Genomic DNA, 24900 nt, shown 5'->3' on the forward strand with positions numbered 1-24900 from the left:
TTATATGAGAGCAAGTTGTTATAGTTTTAGCAAAATAACCCCCTTTTTTAGATGGTAAAAGTAAAACTTCTAGATCATATTTATTACAATGGCATCCATCCCTCCTGCTTTGTGGAAAGGGAAGGAAAGTTCTCTAAAATAAAGTGTGATCAGCTTTTGTTTCCATTGCTAATTACCTTTTTAAGTGGTAATTTAGGATCCTCAACCTTATGAAAGGATGAGGCATAGTACCTGACAGAATCTCAAAATGGTTCCCTGTCCCCATGAAAGGCAAGATCAGACTTATTTAAAGTTCATAGAAAGACAACAAGATCTTGACTATGTAGCAAATAGAAGTTAATAAAATGAAAAAGAACTTTAAAAATACACTCTATCTAAATTGGTGTGAAAATATTAGAAAACATCCAGAAATTATGTAACTCTTATGATTTTCTTGAGTAATTCTAAAATAGCATAACATAGCATAACTAGCATTGGCTGGTTTTAGTCTACTCTATCCACATATTCTAGGCATAAATATATATATATATGTTCTGTATTCTGGCATACACTAAAGAGCATTTGTCAAATTCTGTTATAAAATAACTTTAGAGCAGTCATACAATAATAAAAATTTCCATATTCAAAGTTGTTTCTTCTAAAATGAATACTTAAAAGTTTTGAAATCCTCTTTTCTTTTGCTTCTAAAAATAATGCAGCAATTCTTCTCAATATTACCAGATCATTTTACTGTAAGAGTGCTTTTCAGTCAAAAACCCTTGTGGATGCATAACAAATTAAGTACAGTTTTTATTTAATTTGGGGATTTTACTGAATAGTAGCTTGAGAAAGGTATAAATAAGGATAGATAACTTTATCAACAACTGGGCAAAAACTATTATTCAAAAATGTAATTAAATGGTCTTAAAAATTGATCACCTAACTCTAAAAATTCCTCCAGAATGGCAGTAAATAGTCAAATTTTGTTATCAGTAAAGAAAAGGTATAGCACCACTATTGTACACTAAAAATAATAGCTATGGTACAAATGGATTGAAATTTTTTAAATAAAAAAAAAAAAAAGAACCCATAAAAGAAAATTTACACTTGGAAATGTCATGCTACTTCAAATTGCCAATGACAAGATGAAAACAGCAAGGAGATACATTCAAGTTAATGGAAACAAGTCTTTATTAAGTAACTTTTAATATCAGAAAAATAAAACTCTTATAATTCTCTTTACAGCAAATATATAATATCAGTGCTTTGGCCATCTTCAGTTAAAGGCCCTTTATCATAAAATATATGGTTTTTAAACTTTACTCAAATTGAATTTATAATCCCTATGACTTCCCTACATATACATAACAAAAAAGTGTAGTAAAATTAGCAAATACTAAACTATATTGATAGTTTTCTCATTCTTAGTTTGTAGTTTATAGAAATGGTACACGCACCTAATATATGTCGATTCCTTGGCTTATTAGTTGCAGTGTACGATGCAATAAAATACAAAATACATGCTTGGTGAACATTCGTTCATATCTACAAGACGGCAGCTAAAGATTAGGCTTCAATACTGACATTTAACTATCCTACAAGCAATTAGCATTAAAGGTATGCATTACATCATAATATGCCATCAAGGCAACTTTTATACTGAAAAAATCAAAATAAAAACCGTTATTTGTAAACTTTTATACGAAATGTAACTCTTCAAGTGGAAATAAAAAATAAAATTTGTTTATTTACTAGTTCAATACACATAGGATTTCATTTTTTTTTTCTGTTATACTGAGAAAAAAAGCTCTTTTGTGTCTTGGGAAAATAATGCTTCAAAAATAATTAGTAGAAAAATCCGTTGGGATACCGTTTTGTCCTTTTTGATGCCAACACAGATTTGGGGTTGTACTGAGGATGATGAAGTTAAAGACATCCACAGGTTGAAATGTAAAAGCTCATTTTAAATAAATCTTTCCTTATGATTGGAAATAAGTTTTGAAATGAAGTAAACTGATTGCAGGTTATTGTCACAGCTGCTTTTTGTATATTATGCTTAGGGCATTGTTATCCCTCCCATTCCCTCCCCTCCCCTTTTGATTACTAAAAATAAAATATATTTATAATGTGCAAGACAAATATGGATTGAACATAAAAATGTTTCACATTTAGATCTATATACTCTAAAAGTAATTAATAATAGCTTGATCGGACTAATGAATGGAATGTTAGCATCCTCACTATTAGCCAAAATATGTGCACCCCAAAGCTCTTAGTGAAATGAGAAAAATCCAAATAGATTTTTCCACATTACATTAAGAGAAACAATGGGTAGGAATTCACAATTGAGACAAATCCATTCTTGATCCTCTGATCACACCATCCACAAAAACTCTGGGCGAGATGAAGGTCAATGTAGCAGTTTTCTTCCCAAATTATTAACAGTGATCTATTCAACTGCCACCAGCCCTATCCATTCCAATAAGTCAAAACTATGCATTAAAAAGTTACTTGCAATCCTGCAGAATTAGGCATAAGTTGTTGTAAAATAAAAAACCTGTTTTTCAAAACTGGCAGTGTAAAGAAGGCAGCACTGGAAGTGTCTGATAGATCAATAATGCCAAGTACCCTCCATAAACTTTTAATATGGTTAGGCTACGGGACTTATCGCCTTCAAATATTGGAAGTCACAACTTCTCTCATAGGCCTATAAAAGCCTATCTCCATGTTATGAAAGCTGAGTTGAACTCAACTTTTAATCAATCTTATGTGAGCTATGTCTCTGTTTATTAGAACAGTAATTAAAACAAAACTAGTAGACAGAGACCCCCTAGTTAGTGTTACCATAGCAGCCTTTTAGAAAATACAAGTTTACTAACAACTTTAGCCTAATCCCAATAAAGCCTGATAACAGTCATAAGAATTCATTAGGAAGTTTACTGGGGGTACCATTATACCCATGCTTTTAAGAGTCCATATAGAGATATAATATTATGTATATATATATATTTAAGAGTGAATTTGGATTGCCTGAGTAACAGCTGTCTGGCAAACTGGACATGATGGCGTTCTCTTTTCACAGATCTTGTTGGCACATTCCATGCAGAAGAGGTTGTGGCCACATGGAACTAGGGCAGCAATAACTTCATTCTCAAAGCAAATCACACAGTCGTGCTTTCGTCTTGATTCTGGAGGTGAACTAGATGTGGAACCACCATTGGAAGAGGAGTAACTGTTGGTACCATTAGAAAAAGCAGGGATATATATTGGAAGGCCGACATGGTTGCCTGTACTAGGTGGGTCACTCCTAACCCTCCGAGCAAGTGGATGTTCTATGCCTTCAGGAAATGTGGGAGAGAGTCGAGGAGTTGATGGCTGACTTCCTCTACGCTGAGTCTTCATGTTACCAGAAGGATCACCACCAAAACCAGAGAGTGGGTTAACTGGTTCAAAAGGAGTCCAGATAGTTTGGGAGGATGTTGGTAAAGAGTCAAAGGCAGGAGAATCAACTGCAAGATCTTCTGAGCCCACAGATGGTAATGTTTCTCCAAACCAAAAATTTCCTGTGCTGAATGGGCTTGTTGGACTGAAGTCAGCCAACCTATTGCTTCCAAAGTAAGAATCGGTAGAACCACTTCCCAAAGAACTGGAGCTATCATTTCGATAATTGGATATCATTCTGGTGCGGCTAGGAGGAACTGGATTGGAAGAAAGCCATGCTGAGCTAAGGGTGCCCCCTTCAAAGCTCACATCTGTACCATTGTAATGGAAATCATTTTCTTCATTTAGCTCAATGTAGTTTCCAGTACGCATGGCAATATGCATTTCTATTTCTTCACGTGCTCGGTCTACATTTTCAGGCATACCTGTCACCTCAAAGACAGGCTCCTTATCTCTGCTTGGAGTAACTATATATGTGTGGGTCTGCTGCTGAATCCTTTTAATTGTTGCTCCTTTCGGTCCAACCACCAGTCCTACAACACGGTAAGGTACCCTGACTTGAACTGTGGTCTGACCTGGCAAGTTGGGTGTGCATGGCAACCCCCCCAGTGCAGGACCATTTTTGTTGCGAGATGCTCGAATCATGGAGAAGTGCTCAGCAGCTGAGAGAATTTCCCTTTTGGCCATGGCTACATCTTCTTTCCGTCCAGTGACAACAAAAATAGGTTCTTCACCACGAACAGGTGTTTTGATATATGTATTTGTCTTGGCCCTTAGTGCTTTAATTTTACAACCTGTCAGAGAAAGAAGAAAAGAAGAGCCTTTAGTTGAAGGGGAAGGATTATCCAAAATTTAACACTTTTTTTCAATGTTTTGTAATGATAAACTACTTGTATGGGAATGAAAATTGTTAATATTTTCCTATTTTGAATACTAGAAAATTACCAGAAATCAAGGAATCATTTAGGAACTAATACCTATTTTAATTAAATAGCATAAATAATTAATTTTTAGTTTGTTTCCTCTGTTATACAAGTGTATCATCATAGAAAGAATAAAAAACAAAATGCCTTTTTCTATCAACAATTCAAGAAGTATAGATAAGAAATTAGAGAAACAGGTTTGGAGAATGGTCTCATGTTCAGGAACAGATGACTATTAGAGACCTTGTCCAAGCAGAAATAGATTATTGTGAAAATGATGAATAATACTTCAAAACTAAGGGTTGCTAGGAGAGGGCCAACTTATAGGAAAGTACCCATGGTATGTGCAACCATTATGACTATAACATTCTTGGACTCAGCAGTTAGAATTATAATGACTGAATCATTGATATAACAAAACATGAGTGGGTTCCCCCCCCACTGTCCAAATTGACAATCTGGATCACCCAAGAGATTATCCTGTTATAGTTTTTGTTGGCTAAAAACTCTACAATTCTAGTAATAGCTCTAATGCAGTAATTTATAGAATTGTTGATCCAAAAACTATTTGAAAACTGTAAATGTTATAAAGAAGACATAGTCTAAGTGGCTTGAGTACATGGTCCTTTGAAATACTTATATGCTATAGATTTTAAAGTAGAGATGCTTATTAATTCATGATCAATAATTTGTGAAAGATTTTCCTAGGTCTTGCCCATTAAAAATAGTTTAACTTTTTATGAATATAATGTCAATAATAAGATGCTACAAACACTGTTACAGATAGGAAAACTAGGTTAACAACTTATAATATTACAATAATAACAAATTACAATAAGTTTCAATTCAATTAAGAATTTATTTAATTCTGTGCCTGGCATATGGGAGATACAAAGACAAAACAGAAATAAAACAAAAAATCATAACCTTTTTTGTAGTTCCCTAAACACCATTCAAGGATCTTACAAATTTTCCTAGGAGAAAATGTGCATGTAAGTAACTAGCTACAAATACATAAATAAATACAAAGTAGTTTTGTAGGCAGAAAGCCAAAGAAACACATAGAACTAAAAAGATCAAGAAGATCTGAGTTTAGCTTTAAAGTGAGAGATTCTGGTAAGAAAAGGGAAAGAAGGAGAACATTTTGGGAAGCTGGGATCTGTGCAAAGAAAAGATGACACGTGAATATCATGTTATTTGTTGAGTGGTCAATAGGGTTATCTGGTTGGAGCACAAAGCGGGTGTGAAGGGAGAGTGGGATATGAGAAGAGTCTGGAGAGAGGTTAGAGTCAAAGTATGAAGGACTTTAATTAACCAAAAACAAAAGAGTTTGTACCTTATCTGAAAGGCAATAATAAGGAGCCACTGTACTTTTTATAAGCAAGGGGTTGAGATTTTCATATATATATGGAAGATAGATTGAGGAAAGTAGTCAATTATTTTAATTATGTGTTCTATTCCAATTCTTATATACCAAAACTGCAGGGCCACCCCCCTCCCAAGTGAAAGCAAAGACTAAGGAAATACATAGCAAATATATCAAATTTCTATTTCACCATCAGAACTGAAAGGCATAGTGTTATACTTTTTGTTCTGCATCCAGCTCAAATTAGGGGTGAAGAAGAATCTGTAATCAATATTATTAGACAGCCTTCTGTATATCTGTAATAAGGATCTTATTTATGATAATACTCACTGGATTTCAAGGTCAGAAAGCTGGATCATAATAAGCATACAGACTCTGATTCATTCAGGCCATAACAATATGACAGATTCAGAAAAGCAGATCATTCAAAATTTCATAACAAAACATCTTACACAATGTTAACATAAAAGGAATAGCATTTTAAATATTTATACTATCCTAATTCAACACAGTTTTAAGTGACTAAATTCATTTCTAGAAAAAAAATTTTTGGTATTAGTTTTTCCTTTTTTTGCTTCATAGAATGTCTAATGTTTAATTTCCTTTCCTTGCTCCATATTTCACCTTTTTTTCAAGGTCAATACTTTCAATGGCTAAAAAAATGTTTACCATATTTGATTTATAGAAAATCAATTCTCATATTACATGGGGAGTTACTGAATTCTGTCTTATATAAGATAAAAATTTCTTGTGTTAGTAATTGCTGGGAAGGAAAATAGAGGAGCAATAAAATAGTGAAAAGATTAGGGGAAAAAAGCAACTGGTGATCTTGTGCCTAGTAAATCAAGTTTTTTGCAAAGCTTAGAAAGTAATAAAGGTACATAGTTTGTAGGAAAATCGTGTGTGTGTGTGTGTGTGTGTGAGAGAGAGAGAGTGAGAGAGAGAGAGAGAGAGAGAGAGAGAGAGAGAGAGAGAGAGAGAGAGAGAAGAGAGAGAGAGAGACAGAGAGAGAGAGAGAGAGAGACACAGAGAGAGAGAGACAGAGACAGAGAGAGAGAGAGAGAGTGAGAGAGAGAGAGAGACAGAGAGAGAGAGAGAGAGAGAAAGAGAGAGAGAGAGAGAGAAGAGAGAGAGACAGAGAGAGAGAGAGACAGAGAGAGAGAGAGACAGAGAGAGACAGAGACAGAGAGAGAGACAGAGACAGAGACAGAGACAGAGACAGTGACAGAGACAGAGACAGAGACAGAGACAGAGACAGAGAGAGAGAGAGAGAGAGAGAGAGAGAGAGAGAGAGAGAGAGAGAGAGGAGAGAGAGACAGAGACAGAGAGACAGAGAGACACACACACAGACAGACAGACAGACACAAGCAACCAGGTCAACTGGAATTAAGGAAAAGCAGACAAGAAAACAAAATAGAATAAAAACATCCAGGGAGCTTGATTTACAGCTTTTATATGTGGATGAAGTATATAGAAGTTGAGATAGCACTAAATTAAGATTTGGTAGTCATTTCTGAAATATTAGCCCCAAGATCTAAGTTTCAGCCTTGTCTTTTAACTTCTTTTGGAATACCCTGGGGGCTTGCTGAGCTTTAGACTTGACTTTTCTTATTTCTGAGTGTTAGATAGCCCAAAAGATGAGACAGCAACAAAACCATGCATACAGTAGTAAAGGCTGTGTAAATCTTGATTTTGGGGAAAGAATTTTTCTTTTTCCTAAGGCATTTGGGGTTAAGTGACTTGCCCAGGGTCACATAGCTAGGAAGTGTTAAGTGTCTACACCCAAATTTGAACTCAGGTCTTCTTTCCAAGTTTTCTTTTTTTAAACCAGGAAGCAGAGCAATGCAGCCTCCAGAAGAGACAGAATGTGCAGGCAAGTCATAGTACCAATGCATCTAATACTGCCCGCCCCAAACAAGTAGATAATTCAGGATCCTGACCCTAAAAACTTTTGGAATAGCAATGCTTTCGGTCTACTTTCTGCATTTATCATGTTGGGAAACAGCTTCTGGTGGAGACACAGTAGCAATTTCCTACAGGTGCTACAGTCTTAACTTCTATAGACTCAGAAAAAGAATAGACAGATCCCTTCCTACTTTTCCAGTCTTTTACTGTCTTTAATTTATCCTGCTCTCTCCTATTATCTCCAATTTATCCTACATATATCATGTTTTTGTCCATAGCTGTTTGCGTGTTGCCTATCCCATGACATTGTGAGCTCCTTAAAAAGCAGGATTAGAATTTTTTTGGGGGGGGGGGTAGGGGGAGCCTGTGGAACTTTTCTTTGTACCTACCAGTGTATGACAACATTGGATGAGTCAACACTGTCTGGCACTAAGAAGGAACTTTTGCTTAGTGATTTCAGTGGATAGCCAGTGCAAACACTACAGAGATAGGAAATGGAAATGGTGTTCAGGAGCATAGTCAGTAGTCATTTTACAACAGCACAGTGTGAGACAAAATGTACTTTCATAGTTGAAGATAGGATGGAAATCAGACTAAGAAAGATTCTATTCTAAAGATAATGGGGAATCACTAAAGTTTCTAAAGAACAACACAAGTGATAAGGATTCTTAGGGGAGTTATCAAGTCAATAAGGAACAGCTGGTGAGCCAGGCATAATGTATTAAGCCCTAGGAATAAAAAGAAAGGGTATTTCCTACCCTCAAGCAAAAACAAACAAACAAGGAACCACAAAACACAACCTACTCACTTATTCTCACAATAACTTCGAAAAGTAGGTTCTATTATTATTATTCCCATTTTATAGCTAAGGAAACTAGGTAAAAGAGATAAAATGACTTTCCAGATATACATAGCTAATAAGTGTTTATTATGGCCAAACTTGAACTCACATCTTCTTGACTTTTTTAGTTTTCTATTTACCAACTGCCTCCAGATTGTAAAACTGGCAACTGACAAATCCACTGACAGGAGTTAAGAAAACAGAATTTTAAAGTCAAATGTTCATTTAGCACAGAAAGTCAAAATGCCTCAAAATTTTGAGTAATGCCTTACCAGTTTATCATAGGTTAACAGTTTTCCCATTTACAAAGTGGAAAGGCAGAGAGATTAAGTGATTTGTCATTAAAATACTACTTCACAAATGTAGTGGAAGTACTGAGTATGTTTACTTCTAAGTCTTCAGTGCCACCCTTAACAATACTTAAGAACAATTCCCCTCCCCCCATATACATAAATGGAAGCAAACACAATCACTATTTGAACTTTTGGATATAGTTATAAGCAAGCTAACCTATTATTAGCATATAAGTACTAGAGGATTGTTTCCCAAGTTATTTAAATCTACTGCAGGTTATTTATGGAACATTGTTGCAAAATTATGTACATTCACTTTTATTAATTCTTCTACCGAGTTTCTTCTCCTCACTGTTCTTTTCCTTCATGGCCCCCAAAGGGTTGTAGCCCTTTCTAAGGGATGTAAGGACAATGGACTTCATCATTTCCAGAAACTCATCTTTCTGCAATATGAAAAAAATTCTGTAAACTATCACTTTCTCAGATCATTTCCCATATCATAAAGTCTCCCAACCCCCCCTTTCAAGTAACCTTTCACCTCTCTACTTTTTCCCTCCTCTCTCCCATAAGATAGTAAACACCTTGAGGGCAAGGTCTAAATACCTTTCTTTAGATCCCAAAGCTCTAGGTTTGGAACTGAGTAGGCACTTAATGTTTATTAACTCCTACAGATCCTCCTCTCCCCACCATTATTACTAATATTCCTATCACAAGACACAAATTCCTGACTCTGGGCTTTTTGATTATCCATCCCCCAAGCCTGGAATTTTCTGACAGCACTGCCACCTCTTGGCTTTTCTGGCTTTCTTTTAAGTTCTGCCTAAGATCCCACATTCAGAAAGGCTCTTCAGATCCCCCTATCCTTTTAAATGACTACCTTTATTTTTTATATATCTAATTGTATATTTATTAGTTGTTTGCATGATGTCTCTCCTCTATTAGCTAACAAAATTTTCTTTACAAATATTTGAATTTAGTTAATAGAAGTAGCACAAGAGAAATTAAATATTTGACAACATTAAATTGTAAAAATGAGGCTGATTCATGAATTTGCTAACTGATGTTCCAAGAGCCTATGAACTTTATTCCCTTTATACTTTAATTCACCTCTTTTCATCTACACATGGATAATACCTTCAGTACTTGCTTTTAGCATTACTACCAATGAATTAGGTTGTCCAGGCAAACTGTTTTCCCCTCTTAAAAAAAAAAAAAAAACAAAACTTCTAAACACTTATTCCCTCATAATTTTTATTAAAAAGATCTTTTTTTTTTTTTTTTTTGCAAGTTTGTGTGATCTAACAAATGTGAATTAGTTGAGACAATTTCTCAATCTTTTTAGGGAAAACTATAAACTCACAAAACAATTTACGTTACAAAACAAAACTCACTGAATAGTTAGTTGGAAGTTTAACTGAGAGATCTGAGTATCTCTCACCCCATGTCATCCTAAGAAAAGTAAACCTAATTTAGAATGGTTTTCTAATTTAGTAAACCAAGCTTTAAATATATATAAAAAACCCCACAATTTTCTTAAATTAAAATTTTAAGAATTAAGTCTTTTTCAGTTTATTACATTAGAGGTTATCAGTATTATCTGTCTAGTTCAAAGAACAAAGGTTTAGCAACAACAGACCAGATTTTATTTGTCTTGGTCAATCACCTATCAGGTAAGTTTAGGTAGTTCATCTGTAAAATGGGATACAACCAACCATTTGCCTTATCTAAATTATAAATTTATTGTGAGGCTAATATGAAAATAAGCACAATTATGTTTTGGGGGAAAAAAAAAAAAGCACCATAGAAACACAAGGAATATGTCAACATCTTCTGAGGAAATAAATTGGACTGAGTTTTATTAGATACTGTATAAACATACATTAAAAGAAGAAAATAAGTTGTGGTTCTGAAATGATATATTCCTCCGGATTGGATGAAATTCCTTCGGTTTTGAATCAAGATGGCAATTAAAAGATATTCCAGAGTTTCAATAAGGTGCAAGGAAGTTTATTTGTAGGAGGGAACCAGGGCAAAATATTATTTGTTTTTACTTCAATGCCCAGAATGTTGGGGGACCTAGCTACCATCTTATCTGAAATCAATTTCTATCTATGTAGAAAGTACAAAGAATCTAATAAATAAGTTGAATGGAGCACTTGTCCTAAAGGAACTATTCAAATAAATAAGTGAAAATTAAGGGGAAAATATTATTTCATTTTGCAAATATTTTATGCTGATCTTTGTTTAATTTCTGAGATGTATCAAGTAGTTTTACTAGTCTAACCTATAAATGTATCTGCCTTAACCACGATAGATAATATATTTTTATGCCTTTTTGTTTATATATGTAAAATGTAATTTTACAGAAATATCACTTTTAAGAGTAGACAATTTATCTGACTTACCTCAATAATCTCAAACCATTTCAATTCCCTTGACTAGAAATTTAAGATCCCAAATTAACATTAAAAAAATTTTTTTTTAAAAAGCATATAAATTATGTTTCTCCTAAGCCCCAAAATTAGACATACCAAACTTTTAAAAAATGTTTATTCCATTGCACATATGCATGCCAGGTTTCTTGAAGGGTGTGTGTGTGTGTGTGTGTGTGTGTGTGTGTGTGTGTGTATGGACTCTGTATATCCCCAGTCTGTCACAATATCGGCTTCATAATAGCCATTAAAAAAATGCTTGTTGGATCAAATTACTATCTGAAAGTAACACTAGAAATTCTAATGAGCAATTATCTGTCCTAATTCATACTAGCTGTAATTGTGGGCAAGTCACTTAACCTCAATCCTATAGGCAGTCAATTCTCTGAAATTATAAAATGCAGAAAGAAAAGTACAGACTCGACATTAGTAAAAGGAGTTTCCTATGTCAACAAAATACCTTTTAGTCTCTATTCCCTATCCCTTTCAGACAGCACAAAAACAATCTAGCAATATATTAAAAGAAATGATCTTCTTACCATTTATTTTCATCATTAAGGCAATGCATTTACATTGCAATATGATCTCATTTGATTAGATAGAAAAGGGCAGGCAAGAAGAGCTTTTACAATCTTTTCCATTATACCAAAAATATCTTGACCAGGTTAAAAAACAAAACAAACAGCTAGAAAAATGAGCTAAAGGAAGAGAAAAATAATTGTGAAAATGGATAACATTTTTTTGGGTAAGCTTAATTATTTAAATCTTTCCCCTACTCTCAAATGTCAAATAATTAACATTTCTCAAGAACTTTCTTACTACAACAAGATTCAATTATCAAAAAAAAAAAAAAAAAAAAAAAAAAAAAGTTCACTATATAGTTTTAACTTTATTGGTTGGTTTTCATCTTTACTTCAGATTGGGCCATATGCCATATATGGTCATATATCTATATATATCCAAGTTATTTCCTATTATTCTTATAACAGCACAAATTTGAAGATACAGAAATACACTCTCTCTATACTCCAATGTTAACATTCAACAAAATTCAATTCAATTCAAGCATTTAAATGCTTACTACCTATGCAATTCACTCTGGAGAACTAAAAACAGCCAACACACCTCAAGGAGCTAAAAGTCTATTTGGGGAGAGAAGGAGAAAGAAGATATGCACAAAGACATGATTAAAGAACATTAAAAAGAAGTTCTATTATATTTACATAGAATAAACAGTAAAGAGTTTCTATTAAGAGAAGCCTTCCTATTAGAATTACTAAATTAACAGAGTACCAAAGTTACTGTATAACATTAATTTGTACATTCCTTCACATCATTATGCTTAAGATTATCAGCAATAATATTAGAAAAATTATTTTCAGACACAAATATCACTAGGGTTAATAGCTCTGTACATCTCTATGGTAACCACTGATAGCACTAGAGGCAAGTAAAAAGCATAATGGCCACTAAAAATGCACAAGAAATGAAGTTTATTTTAAACAAAAGCCATGAAAATTGTTATGTTGTACTACTTAAAATTCTCCAAGAACAGATGATATAAGAATTCCTAGAGCCAAATTTTCCAAAAGTTCAAGTTTTCTTGATTAGTACCTTTATAAATCTATATATAGTACTACATTGTAGTGCAGATTGCATAATTATGGTTTTAAAATCTAACAATTCCTATGTTTTATTGAATTTCTTATTTATTTTTAAAAATATATTTTCCAATTACTTGTAATCTGGTTCTGCAACACTTGGGAAGTTGAAGGTAGCCACCACAAGTTTTAATTCCTCTCTTTTACATATTAATGAACATCAACTTTCAATCCATTTTCTTGTTTCCTTGTAAACTACAAGGATCCAGGAACATGGGCTTTTTACTAAGGCACAGAAGGAAAAGTGATAGATATCTAGTAGTTACTAAAATATTAAGCTAAACAAATCGCTAGAATTATAAGAAGTGTGCTTGGGAGAAAATGATACAGGATTTTGGAAAGGGGAAAAAAGGTGAAGCAGTAATAAGTGATGAAAAAAATTAAGTGACTAAAATCAGATTTATTCTTCTAAGTAATTTAGGAGCTGCAACCTCACAATTGTATAGCAAAAAAGTGTTTTCACACTTCTGATCCATAAAACTTCTTTTTGAAATCTTTGAAATTTCTCTTTTCCATATGAAGCTCAGAGAAGTTAAGGAGACTTGATGAACATCAGAGAATTTGGCAAAACTCAATAGAATATGGAATTAAATGTAAATTACACTATACTAATATTCTATATTCAAGAATAGAAAGAGGAAGGAAATTTGATGTTCACAATGTATATTTTGGCGAAATTAAAATAATCACATTCCAGAAACTAAATGAATGAGATTAATTTTCACAAAACATTCAATTTGTTTAAAAGAACAAAATATTTAATATTCAAACACTACTTTCCAAAACAGCAGGAAGCATTTTCTTATGGCAAAGTTCTTCCTTTTCTATAAAAGGGTATCACTGTGATAAACTGTAAAAATATACAAAATGTACATAATAGTGGACCCAAATTATTACTGATTTACAGTATATTAATATTCAACAGAACAAACCAAGAAGTGTATCCCTTAGAAAGGTTAGGGGGTACCAATCTCATACAGAAGAATTCTCAGACATTTGAACTTCTTGAATAATTTTCCAGATGGTTGGTAACTAGGGGGTAGAGAAAACACCCTTCAAATGCAATTGTTTTTATTTTCCACTTCCTTTCCTGCGAATAATATTGTTCATTAGCTGAGCAAGGCAGGAAGAAATGGCAATAGAAATCTCCACCCACTTGCAAAACAATCACACTCACTAGGGTCTTTTCCAATAGTTTGCAAGTGAAAATTTATATATTCAAGAAGTATATTTCTTAAAGCTGTTGTTGATGCTAGATTTGAAATAGTCAATTATTATCTCTTACTAAAATATCTTAAATCAATAATTAACCTAATACAGCATTATCTTTTCTACTAACAATACAAACTTTATCAATAATGAATAAATTGAAATAGAAACTGAACCTATGATTTTATAGTGTTTAAGAAACTGTGAGGAAATTCCCTTTAAATAAAAGATAAGAACCTTCTAATCTCAGAGATTTGCCTAGAGAGCAATAAGCTGGGCCTAGCCCATAATTACAAGACTTAACATATGCTAATCAATTAATCAACATTCATTAAAAAATTAGATTTGAACTCAGATCTTCCTTGCTTTTAGACCTTATCCATTAGGTCATTCTTTCTTCTTAATTTTCATCTCTTTCTCTTAAATTAAGAATGAGTTATATAAAAACCATGATATAGTTTTTAAAAGAATATTTCCCCCAGAGAATATTTCTGATAATATAATTCAAGCCATCAAGTTAGCCCTATTCATGTTTTCTTGTCAAGCTTCAAAATTCTAAAGTAATCTGAAAAGTGCACAATGTGTGTGTACACACACACACACCCCACAGTTAAAACAAACTGCAACTATTGTTTTAGCCAATCATATAAAATGGTCAAGAGGGCATAAAATTTAAACTTTAATTCAGGGATTTGTGCTAAATTTAAAATTTTTATCTATGACAGGACACTTAAAAGGAATTATAAGATGATAAATATAGGAGAAATAGTTAACATTGCATGACAAGAGTCAAATTCCAAAAATATCTTAAAAGCTAAGAAAACAAAAGATAATAGGGAATGAAGATAAAATCCCAATGTTTGGGTTGTAAGCTGCATAAATGGAGGGAATACTCAAATATACCACATCACAAATTTGGGGTCTATGAATAAATACAAATAAGTTTACCTGCACAAGGTAGGGAAAGTTTGGCCAGACAGTAGCATGTTATCTAAAAAGATTTGTAGGTTTTAATATAATACAAACTCAACCAGACCAACACTATGATATGAATAAAGAAATCTAAGGCATTGCAGAGTTTGCATTAGGGAGGTGATAATACAATGATATTTTGTAATTCACATCTGAGGTACTGCAACTATTTATATCTATCTATCTATCTATGTCTATATCTATATCAAATTTTAGAAAGGGAGGGCATAAGCATTTATTAAGCATCAACTATGTATTAGGCCCTGTATATGTATTAGGCCTTTTATAAATTCTACCTTATTTGATCCTCATAATACTGTGAGCTAACTGCTTATCTCCAGTTTACAATTTAGGAAACTGAGGCAAACAATGATTGCCTCCCCTTGCCTCCCACTAGCTAGAGTTGAGTGTCTGAGGCCATATTTGAACTCAAGTCTTTTTAGACTCCAGCCCAGAGCTCTATCCATAGCACTACCATTGAAAAGGCCACAAAAGCAAATGCAACAGTGGCCAAAGGAAGGACTAAGATCACAAAGAACCCTGAGAGCAAATCAAAGATCAGATGAAGGAAAGGGGACATTTAAATTGGAGAAGATAAGATTATAGTTAACCAGAGAGGAGAGAGAGGCAGAGTAGAACATGATTGCTGTCTTACAAATATGTGAAAGCCCTTCTTGTGGAAGAGAGTATATATTGGTCCCAGAAAGCAGAGCATCTACAAATGGATAGAAATTTCAAACAAGAAAATTTAGGCTTTCAATGAGGAAAAATTTTTTTTGTGTGAATTGCAGTTGATTCAACAATAGATTTGTCTCAAGAAGTAGTGGTTTCCCTTTTACGGAAGGAAATCTTCAAGCAAAGACTAGATAACTACTTGTTAGGTATGTTATGGATATATAACATCATTCACAGGGCATGTAAAATTATCAAGTTATACAACTTGAGCAGTGGGAGATTACTGTACCTAGCTTCCAGTACATCATCACTTGTGGTTGCTTTAGCAAAATAATTTCATGGGCCTTACATAGCCCACGGGCTGTACATTCTCCACTCTTGCTGCAGAGCAAGATTTTTGTTCAGTTGTGGGGTGGATCTGAGATTTTGTAATTTATTACTAGTGTGTCCTTGAGGAAGACTTGGAAGTTCTAAGTGTCTCATTTGTAAAATGAGGGGATTAGGCTAGATTAACTTTAAAGTTTCTTCCAATTCTAAACCCTGACAATCTTGTGGACTAAGATAATTATTAATAGTGTGTAGTAATTAACTACAGGTTAGCTATGCTAAAAATTGAAAGCTGATACACAAAGAGAATTCTAACTAGAATTACCCTAAGACATTGGGAAGAAACTTGAAGTAATTACTTTGAAACATAATTATTTACACTTCCAGCAGCAACACATACCATACCAGTGGATCACAACAGGCAAATGATGTTTCATTTGTAGAACATAATATAGGAAGAGAATTTAAAGAACTCTCTTCCATCTACAAGCTTCACAAATATATAGGATTTAGGATAGGAATATCCTATATTCATTAATGAAAAATACAAAATCCTCTTTTGGACAAAGTCCCTCCTTCTTCCCCCCTTTACCTTTCCAATCTTTTTCTTAGACCTTAGTCACTAAAGCTTTCAGGCTGCTCCTTAGACAAGACTGGGCATTCTCTTTAGCTGTCCTCCATGCCTGGAAGCACTTCTTTTTTATTTTCACCTACTGACTTCCTTTTTTAATCCCCAACTAAAAACTGATCTACAGGAAATCCTTTTCAACCCCTCTTAATTCTAATGTCTTCCCTTGGATAATTATTTCCTATTTACCTTGTGGCATACAACTTGTTTGTACATATTTGTCAGTTATCTCTACCATTAAGATTGTGAGCTCCTGGAGGGCAGAGACTGTATTTTGCCTCCCCAGCCCCAAGATTAGCACAGTGCCTGGCACATAGTAGGCACTTATAAATGTTTAATGACTGATCATATCTTAAGAGAAACCTTGACTTACTAGGTGATAAAACAACCACCATTATTTTAACATTATTGAAAATGAAATCTACTGTTCATAATTTCACCACTTACCCTTTTACAGTCAGTTTTGTATCTCCCTGATCAAATGATGGGATTTGACTGTCCATATTACTCTCTACCCAGAAAATTGCAATGGCACCCTATTGGATCCAACATATTGGATCCTGCCTTGTACTCATAACATGCTACTTTTCCCCTTTACACTTCGCTTCCCCCCTCCACACATTATGATCCAACTACAGTGGTCTATTTGCTGTTCATTTTATTCTACCTCTTGTTTCCATGATTTTGTAATGGCTATTCCTCATGCTTAAAAAAACTTTTGCCTCAATTTCCCTGGCTTCACTCAACATCCACAGTTTTTCCAGTTTCTCTAGCTGCTAGGGTCTTCCCTTAAAAATTACAGTATCTGATACATAATTAGGAGTTTAATAAATGCTTGTTCAATTACAGTTCAATCCAACAAATAGGATTAAGTGTTAAGAATTCAGGATGCAAAAACAAAAGCAGCAACTCCTTCTGCAAGCATAGGGGATGGTTGTATTAGTAATCAGCATAATTTCAGGAACAAAAGGGAACACTGGCAACTAAGGGACAATCTTTTAACTAAAATATATTTTTCCATGTTTTACTAAAACTGTGTAAATGGAGCCTACAAATTTTACTAATTTTGGAGGGGCAGTTTACGTTTACTAAAGCACCATGACACTTTTTTCATAAATTAATTTCACAGAGCCTTTACATTTAATAAGAGTTCTACCCTCTCTTTTAATTACAGTCCATATTTTAATTTCAAAATGAGAGAACTTCAGGCCTACTTGCATAAAATAGAAAAAGAGAAGGTCAATGAATTGGGGTTGCAACTAAAAATGATAGAAAAGGAACAAATTAAAAACCCCCAGTCAAACACTAAACTTGAAATTCTAAAAATAAAAGGAGAGATTAATAAAATCAAGATGAGAGAAAAAACCCAAGTGCTCCCAAACCAATTAAACATTTACAAACACCCATATACTGTTGAGATAAATTTTAAGTTTTGCTTTTCTTTTTAAATTTTTCAGACACATGGAAAGTCTCTTTATGACTTCAAATTCCATTTAACCTACTACCTTCTTAATTGAAGTCATAAATGTCTCTATTTGTGACATAATTTACAGAACCAATTAAGAGATGTCAAATAGCACGGTGACTTCTGGTAATTAAAAAATGGCAGGAACATATATTCTTTAGGACAAAATATTTTTTCTATTAAAAACATCTGCAAGAATAGAATAAGCTAACTCTAGTTACTTAAAAACAAAGATAGAGGTTATTAGACAAAACCTTGAACTTGGCTGTCTGGAAGATTTGAGTTCAAATTCTACTAGGCTAATGATCTCTTGGGCAAGAAGTTTGCTTCAGCCTTTTTGTGAAATGAGAAGGCCGGACTCAACGCCATCTAGATTAAACCTATGATCTTATGAAATATGAAATTAGGTGATTCTTCTAAACCCTAGAGGGCAGTGGTTGGTAAAAGTAAAAACCACTCTTAGCTCAGATTTGGCAGATCTGGCTTAAAAGCCATAGTTTGCTACAATGTTCAAAGTTAATATGTTTTTGAAAAGCATTATAGATCTTCTCCTCTAGTAAGAAATACTTTTGTTGTTACTGGAGCTTCTTTAGGTCATTAACAAACCATCAAATTAGTCTCATGCCAATGGAACGGTATAAACTATGAGAAGGGGAATGAATCTTTGCTCTAAAATGAGATATCAGATACTATGAAATTTAGCATTTCCCCCAAAGTTGTGACAACATTAAGTGGAAAAATAATTAAACCACAAGTATTTAGTTTAAACTGTATCTGCATCCTAAGAAACATGATCCTGCTTGTTTCCTAGTAAATAACACCATAGCTTTGTTACTACATACTCCAAAAAAAGATTTAAAGAAAGGAGCACTTTCAAATGTTCAACAATAACTTTGAAACTGCACTATTCGTTCCTTTGTCAAACCATGAATTTTTAAATCTGTACTTTTGGTTTGGGAAATTATGGTCACCCTGTCACCAGAGGGAAAAACAGAGCTCCAATCTCATGAGAAGTCTGGTTTAATAATTAAGTTTGTTGGTTTTCGGGTTTTAGATAGTATTGTTAAATGAAAACCTGATTAGTGTCAACTTTATAGTATTTTAAAACAAAGGGGAAAGTCAATGAGATCAACCATTAAAACTTAAAAGTGTACTGTTAAGTTCAAAAATTTCAAACTAATATTCTGAAAAAAACAGCACTTAGTCCACTTCTTAATAGGAACCATATAATAATAAATGTCCCCACTTCACCTATATAGTTGCATTTACCTTTCTTCTCCAGCCTTAGCTATAAGTAACTGATTTAAGAGCACTACTTTACAGTTAAAGTGAACTATATCTACATTCATTAAACCCTGCAATTCTTTCCTACCTTCTTGCCATATGTGCTCACATCTTTGTTTTGTCTTATCTCCAAATATAAAAATCTTTCCTCATCCTTTAAGACTCAGGTCACATTCTAGTGGGATTACCACCACCCTTAGCAATAGTGAGTTGGCTAAGAACTTACCTCAAAAATCTCATTCCACTTTGGTTAACCATTTTATACTGATATACTGCTTTGTATTGTTGTAATTTAAGTACATGGGTTCTTTCACATAGATTTCATAAGCTCTTTGAGGATAGAAACTAAATTATTCCCAGCACCGCCTCCCCCCCCATCTCAGAACTCTGAACTAATGAAGCACAATCCTTCATGCTCAAATTTTCACACAAAAAGCCTTGGTAGTGTATTTTTGGGTTGAAAAATCTGGGTTTGAATCTAGATTTTGCCAATTTACACAGAAACGAGGCACTTCAAATCTCAAGTTTCGTCCTTTGTAAAAAGGGTTGGAATCTCATTGACTATTATTTTCAAATAAAGAATCTCATTGGTTAAGCCAAAACTGTAGGACTCCTTTTCAGTTTAACTGTACCATCTCTAAATGGCACCACATCACAGGGAAGTTGCAATGACCCATCTAATCGCTATAAATTTCATATGATTTTTCCTTTTAAATTTTGAAGGAATGAAGTGAGAAAACACTGACATCTGAAACCACCATTTTAGTAGACCTCTTATTTATGTGTACTTTAGACCACTTGGGAAAGATGAGCTCATTTGGGCTGCAGCGCCACCATCTCTTTTCATTTGACCCCAACAATGCTGTCAGCCAGGCAGAGCAAGAAAAGTGGGTAAGGCGAAAGATCCACCTAGTTAAAAATGTAGTCAACTCTGGTAGGCGCCTCTAGATAACTTCCATTTCTTTAGTTCATATAGGCCACGCAAACACCATCTGCTCTTTGCCAAAAAGATGCATAATTCTTAAGTGCACAAGGCCTTACATTCCCTCTACCTTCACGAATCTACTCCTGGAATGTGAGACATAGGTTCTTTGTTTGAACAATGTGGGAGGAGTTTGTGTGAAGTACTGAGGTACAAAAAGAGAATTTACCGAATTCTGTTTAAATACACACATTTATGAACCTCTTGTTAACTGGAGTATACATGTTACAGTTGCCGTTATAGGCATATTTTGTGTTCTTAAAAAGAAAAAAAAAACCCAACAAACCAAGATATTGTGTGTGTGCACGAAGCACTGTGGAAACATACTTAAGTGTCCTATACAGATCATCTGGGAAGAGGTTAACTTCTCAAATGGCAAGTTACAGAAGAAAAGGGGAAAATGTACCCCACCAACATTGCCTTCATCTCAAAGTTAACTCGTTCCGTACCGTCTGCTTTGCCAAGCCCCAGCCAGCAGAGACTACGGAAAGAACACCGAAAACTGAAGCTCGGTCTTTCACGAGGAAGTTCAGGGAAGCCTCAGTCATCTGCACGTCGGACTCTTCCCCGAATCCGCGCGTCCACTTCCCACCTAACCGGCCTTTTACCACCTCCGATCACGGACATGCAAAGTTGTAACTCATCCCGCTTTCCCGGGGAGGGGGGGGGGGGAGGAAGAGCTGAATATCTTTTAGTTGAAGCAACATTAAAAGGGATCTGCATTCTAAACCCAAAGTCCCCCTCCCCAAGCCCCCAGCCAGCCGAGCATCTTAGCCCGGAGCGCCCCGACCTGAGCACACTCCCGTTCCTGAAAGCTCTGGGGGGAGCCGGCGGATCTTGGAGGGGGGGAGGCCCCCGGGCGTTTCTTCTCCTCTTCGCCACGCCCGCCCCGCTCCCCACTCCTTTGTCCCCACCCCGCCCCGGTGCCCCGGCCGCTACTCACCCTGGCGACCGACGATCTCGGCGACGTGCTCGGAGCTGGGCACCGGGACGCACTCAGTGGTGTTGACGCTCTTTCTCCGGAGGAGAGCCGCCTGCTCCCCGTTCAGCGCGGCCGCTGCCGCCGCCGCGGCCGCCGCCCCCCCGCAGCCGCCGGGGCCGTAGGCGTGGGACAGCATCGCCGCCATCATGCCTTGGGGATCGTCCCCTCCGTACAGCACCCCGGCCGCCGCCGCCGCCGCCGCCGCCTCCCGAGCGTCGAAGCCTGGGGCAGGGAGCAGCACCGAGCCCAGGGACCCGCCCGAAATCTGATGGCTTTGGGAGGCGGCGGCGGCGGCGGCGGGTGGCGAAAGCAGCAGCAGCGGCGGCCGGTCCTGGTCCTCCTCCTCGTCCTCCTCTTCCAGCTCCTCCTCCTCCTCCAGCAGGTCCCCGTCCACCTCTGCTTCCTCCTCCTCCTCCTCTAGCTCCAGCTCCAGCTCCGCCGTCTCCGGGGCCCCGGGCCGGCCGGGGTGAGCCCGCTCCTCCGGGGACAGCCCCACCATCCTCCGGGCCTGAGCTTGAGCCGCCGCCACCGCGGCCCGGAGCGACGGGTCGGTGGTGTCCGCCTGGCGGGGGTCGTCGAGGCCTAGCGCGGCCAGGCGCTCCCGCAGCAGGAGCCCATCCCGCTCGGGCTCCGGACCTCCGGGGGGCGGCGGCGGTAGCGGCGGGGGGGGAGGCGGGGGCGGCGGCTGAGGCTGCGGCAGGGGGGCCGGGGCCGCCGCCAGGGCCAGGGCCGCGGAGCTGCCGCTCGGCATCGCGGCGGCGGCGGCAGCAGCGCGCTGTCAATGGCGGCGGCGGGAGACCGTGTCAGGCGAGGCGGGCGGCGAGCCCCATGACCGACCGGGCCCGGGCCCTGCTTAAAGCGCAAACACCTTTTCTCAGGGGAGCCGGCAGTGGCGGCCGGAGAGCGCCCGCACCGCTTGGGGACCGGAGGAGGAGGAGGAGGGACAGTAGCAGGGAAGAGGACAGGAGAGGGAAGGAGAAGGCGGGGTGGCTGGGGGTGGGGGCAGTAGCCGGCGGGCGGGCAGGCGGGCGGCGGCAGCGGCTGCGGCTCCTCTCTCAGGGTTTCTTTTGTTTCATGGCCCCAACCAGCCCCCGGCGCGCGCGGCGGAGGCGACGCCCCACGCCTCCCTCCGAATGAAGCCGGCGCGCGCTGATTGGCCGCTTTCAAGCGCCGGCCGCCCGCCCACCGCCCGGAGAACCTTACCCTGTCCCTTGCCCCACCCCCACCCCCCCTTTTGGGGCCCCACCCCCTTCCCGCCCTGGGCTCACTGATTGGACAGCTGGGTTTCGACGAGAAGGCCGAACCCTTCTCCTTCCGCTCTCTCCCCTTGCCCCGCCCTCCACCCCCGACTAAGGTAGGGAGAAAGATTGTGATTGTTCTCTCTCCACGTCACTCTTTGTGACGTTAGCGGGCGTGGGCGGGGAAAGGAGGAGGGACGAAGTCCCCGCTGTCGCCGGGGTGGCGGGGAGGGGAAGGGGAAGGGGCTTCCTGAACTAGGGGCGGGCAGGCGGGTCGGGTTTGCTCCTCTTCCCACGCCTCTCACACGCGCGGGTCAGGTGGGGTCGACCCGCCTTAGGGCGCCGAGGGGGATTGGGCGGGGCCTGTGGAGAGAGGGTGGGGCTTCTCTGGCGAGAGCTGAGGCGGCAGCTTTCCCCACTGAGGGGATCCTAGGCTCACCGGTAGCCTATCGCTTTGGGGCGGGCAGTTGCGGCGGGATTTCCCCTCCTGGCGGAGACTGAGTGAGCCAGGAGGCGGGATTCGGGGAGCTCCGAATGCGGGCCCTCCCACGCTGGACTGGCCATGGTGCCCCGGCATAGGTCTCTGGGTACCGGGCTCTCCCGGGCTTCAACTCAGAGAGAATCTCCGATGCTATCTTAATCCTCGCGGCTGCGAGGTCCCTTCTTTCCCAAAGTTTCCTGCTTCCCCTTTCCCCCCAAGTTTGACTCCGTGGGAGGGCGCCTTCGCGGGCTGGATGGGTGAGCTGCTGTCCCGCCTCCCGGGCCTCGCAGGCCGCCTGCCTGCTGTGTCCCCTGCGCTCGCCATGGCCAGCCCGGGGGGAGATGCTGGGTCACTTCCCGTGCCCAGCCTGAGCACTTCGGAGCCTTCCAGAGGCTTTAATTATAGAGAAATGGGATCGTAGCGCTTAGAGCTGGGAAAGAGCCAAACCAGCCCAATCCGCTTACTTTAAAGGTGAGGAAACAGCCCTTAGTCCTCAAAGCAAGTACCTTTTTGTGTGCCGCTAGTGGACTCTCCTTTACAGAATCATGTTTTAAAGTGAACAAAATAAAATACAGTGGATTTCAAAGGAAACCAAGTGAATTTGAATACAGTTATTACGCATTTTCTTCTTTTAATTCCCAGATCGCAAAGAACTAGAGCCCCAGTTAGATGACTAGCTACATCCCCACACAAGTTAGGTTTTGCACCCAGGTCTGCAGAACCCTACTGCTTGCCCTCCCTCCTCACACCCTTCTTTGTCTGATCCCACCCCCCACATCCGGTGTGTTCTTGGCTCTGTATTTTATTGTTCATTTACTCTTTCAATTTCTTAACTTTTGGCTAGGTTGGCTTTTGTTTGACAGCTCTACCGCTTAACTGTCCCAAACAAAACCAAAAAAGAACTTTTTAGGTTGCTCTCTCCCCCATTTATTTGTGCTGTTTCAATCTTTCCTTGGACCTCAGGCTATAGTTCTGGACAGGATATTGGGCTGCCAACTAATTCTTTAGTGCAGAAGGTTTTTTTTTTGTTTTTTTTTTGGCCCTAGGGTGGTGTGTTATGTCATTTTTTAAAGCTATTACTTCTCTCCCCTCATATATGGTATAAATGTTTATTGATTTACTTCACCCACACCTTTTTTTTTTAATCCTTTTTTATTCACTTCGAAATTTAAGTGATAACACTCAACTAAATATTTGGTACCTTAAAGAAGAAAATAGAGGTAGCAATTATTCTGCATACGCAGACTAGATCAGATCTTAAAATACTGATGAATAAGCTCTATGTGTATTTTACATTTAGAGAATCTGTTAAATCTGAAAAGTTCCTGAAACATAAATGTGTTTAAGGAAGTAAACATTGTAGCAACTCCCAGGGCTCTAGGGGAAATTCCATCAGTGTTGAGAACTAGAAGTTTAAGGCTCCGAACCTCCAGACTCTTTAGCATAACTGCTTCCCCCTGCCTGATTCATCTGTTATTTATTTAGCATCTCTTCTGCATTGGGGGGTTCTTCAACTAACCAAAAGTTGCCTGTTACTATTTTCTTCCTCTCTGGAACAAGGAAATCCTTGACTTTTTTTGTGGGGGAAGGAAGGGGATAGAAAGAGGAGAAAGGGAGACTTTGAGAATAAATGTTTCCCAGGAGGCCTCACAGGGATAAAGGATAAAAAAGTTTCATTTTCTTGACAATATAAAGGATATTTTAAAAAATATATTTTTTAAAATTTATTAAAAAAAAGCTTATCAGAATTTTAGTGTAATCACTATAATCTGGCATTTTAATCCCAAATGAAAAATGCATTTTCATGTATCATTAC

At 37.9% G+C, this 24900-nt stretch overlaps 1 protein-coding gene across 1 annotated transcript; it reads right to left on the reverse strand.

Moving 5' to 3' along the window:
* Positions 1–1152: 1152 nt before the first annotated feature.
* MEX3C (mex-3 RNA binding family member C) lies at positions 1153–22230 on the reverse strand. Its single transcript, XM_074279382.1, has 2 exons — positions 21327–22230; positions 1153–4214 (listed from the first exon to the last, which is right to left on the reverse strand). The coding sequence occupies exons 1-2, from the start codon at positions 22114–22116 to the stop codon at positions 2989–2991; spliced, it is 2016 nt and encodes a 671-aa protein (XP_074135483.1). The 5' UTR covers positions 22117–22230; the 3' UTR covers positions 1153–2988.
* Between the last annotated feature and the right edge of the window lie 2670 nt (positions 22231–24900).

The sequence above is a fragment of the Sminthopsis crassicaudata genome, chromosome 1 (assembly GCF_048593235.1).
Source record: "Sminthopsis crassicaudata isolate SCR6 chromosome 1, ASM4859323v1, whole genome shotgun sequence".
NCBI lineage: Eukaryota > Metazoa > Chordata > Mammalia > Dasyuromorphia > Dasyuridae > Sminthopsis > Sminthopsis crassicaudata.

What these genes read in the sequence shown, in the direction of transcription:
- MEX3C (XM_074279382.1), bottom strand. Translation starts at nt 22,116, where the DNA reads ATGCCGAGCGGCAGCTCCGCGGCCCTGGCCCTGGCGGCGGCCCCGGCC. An exon ending in CGAGATCGTCGGTCGCCAGG is followed by an intron (nt 4,215 to 21,326) that starts GTGAGTAGCGGC and finishes TTTCTCTGACAG; the next exon opens with GTTGTAAAATTAAAGCACTA.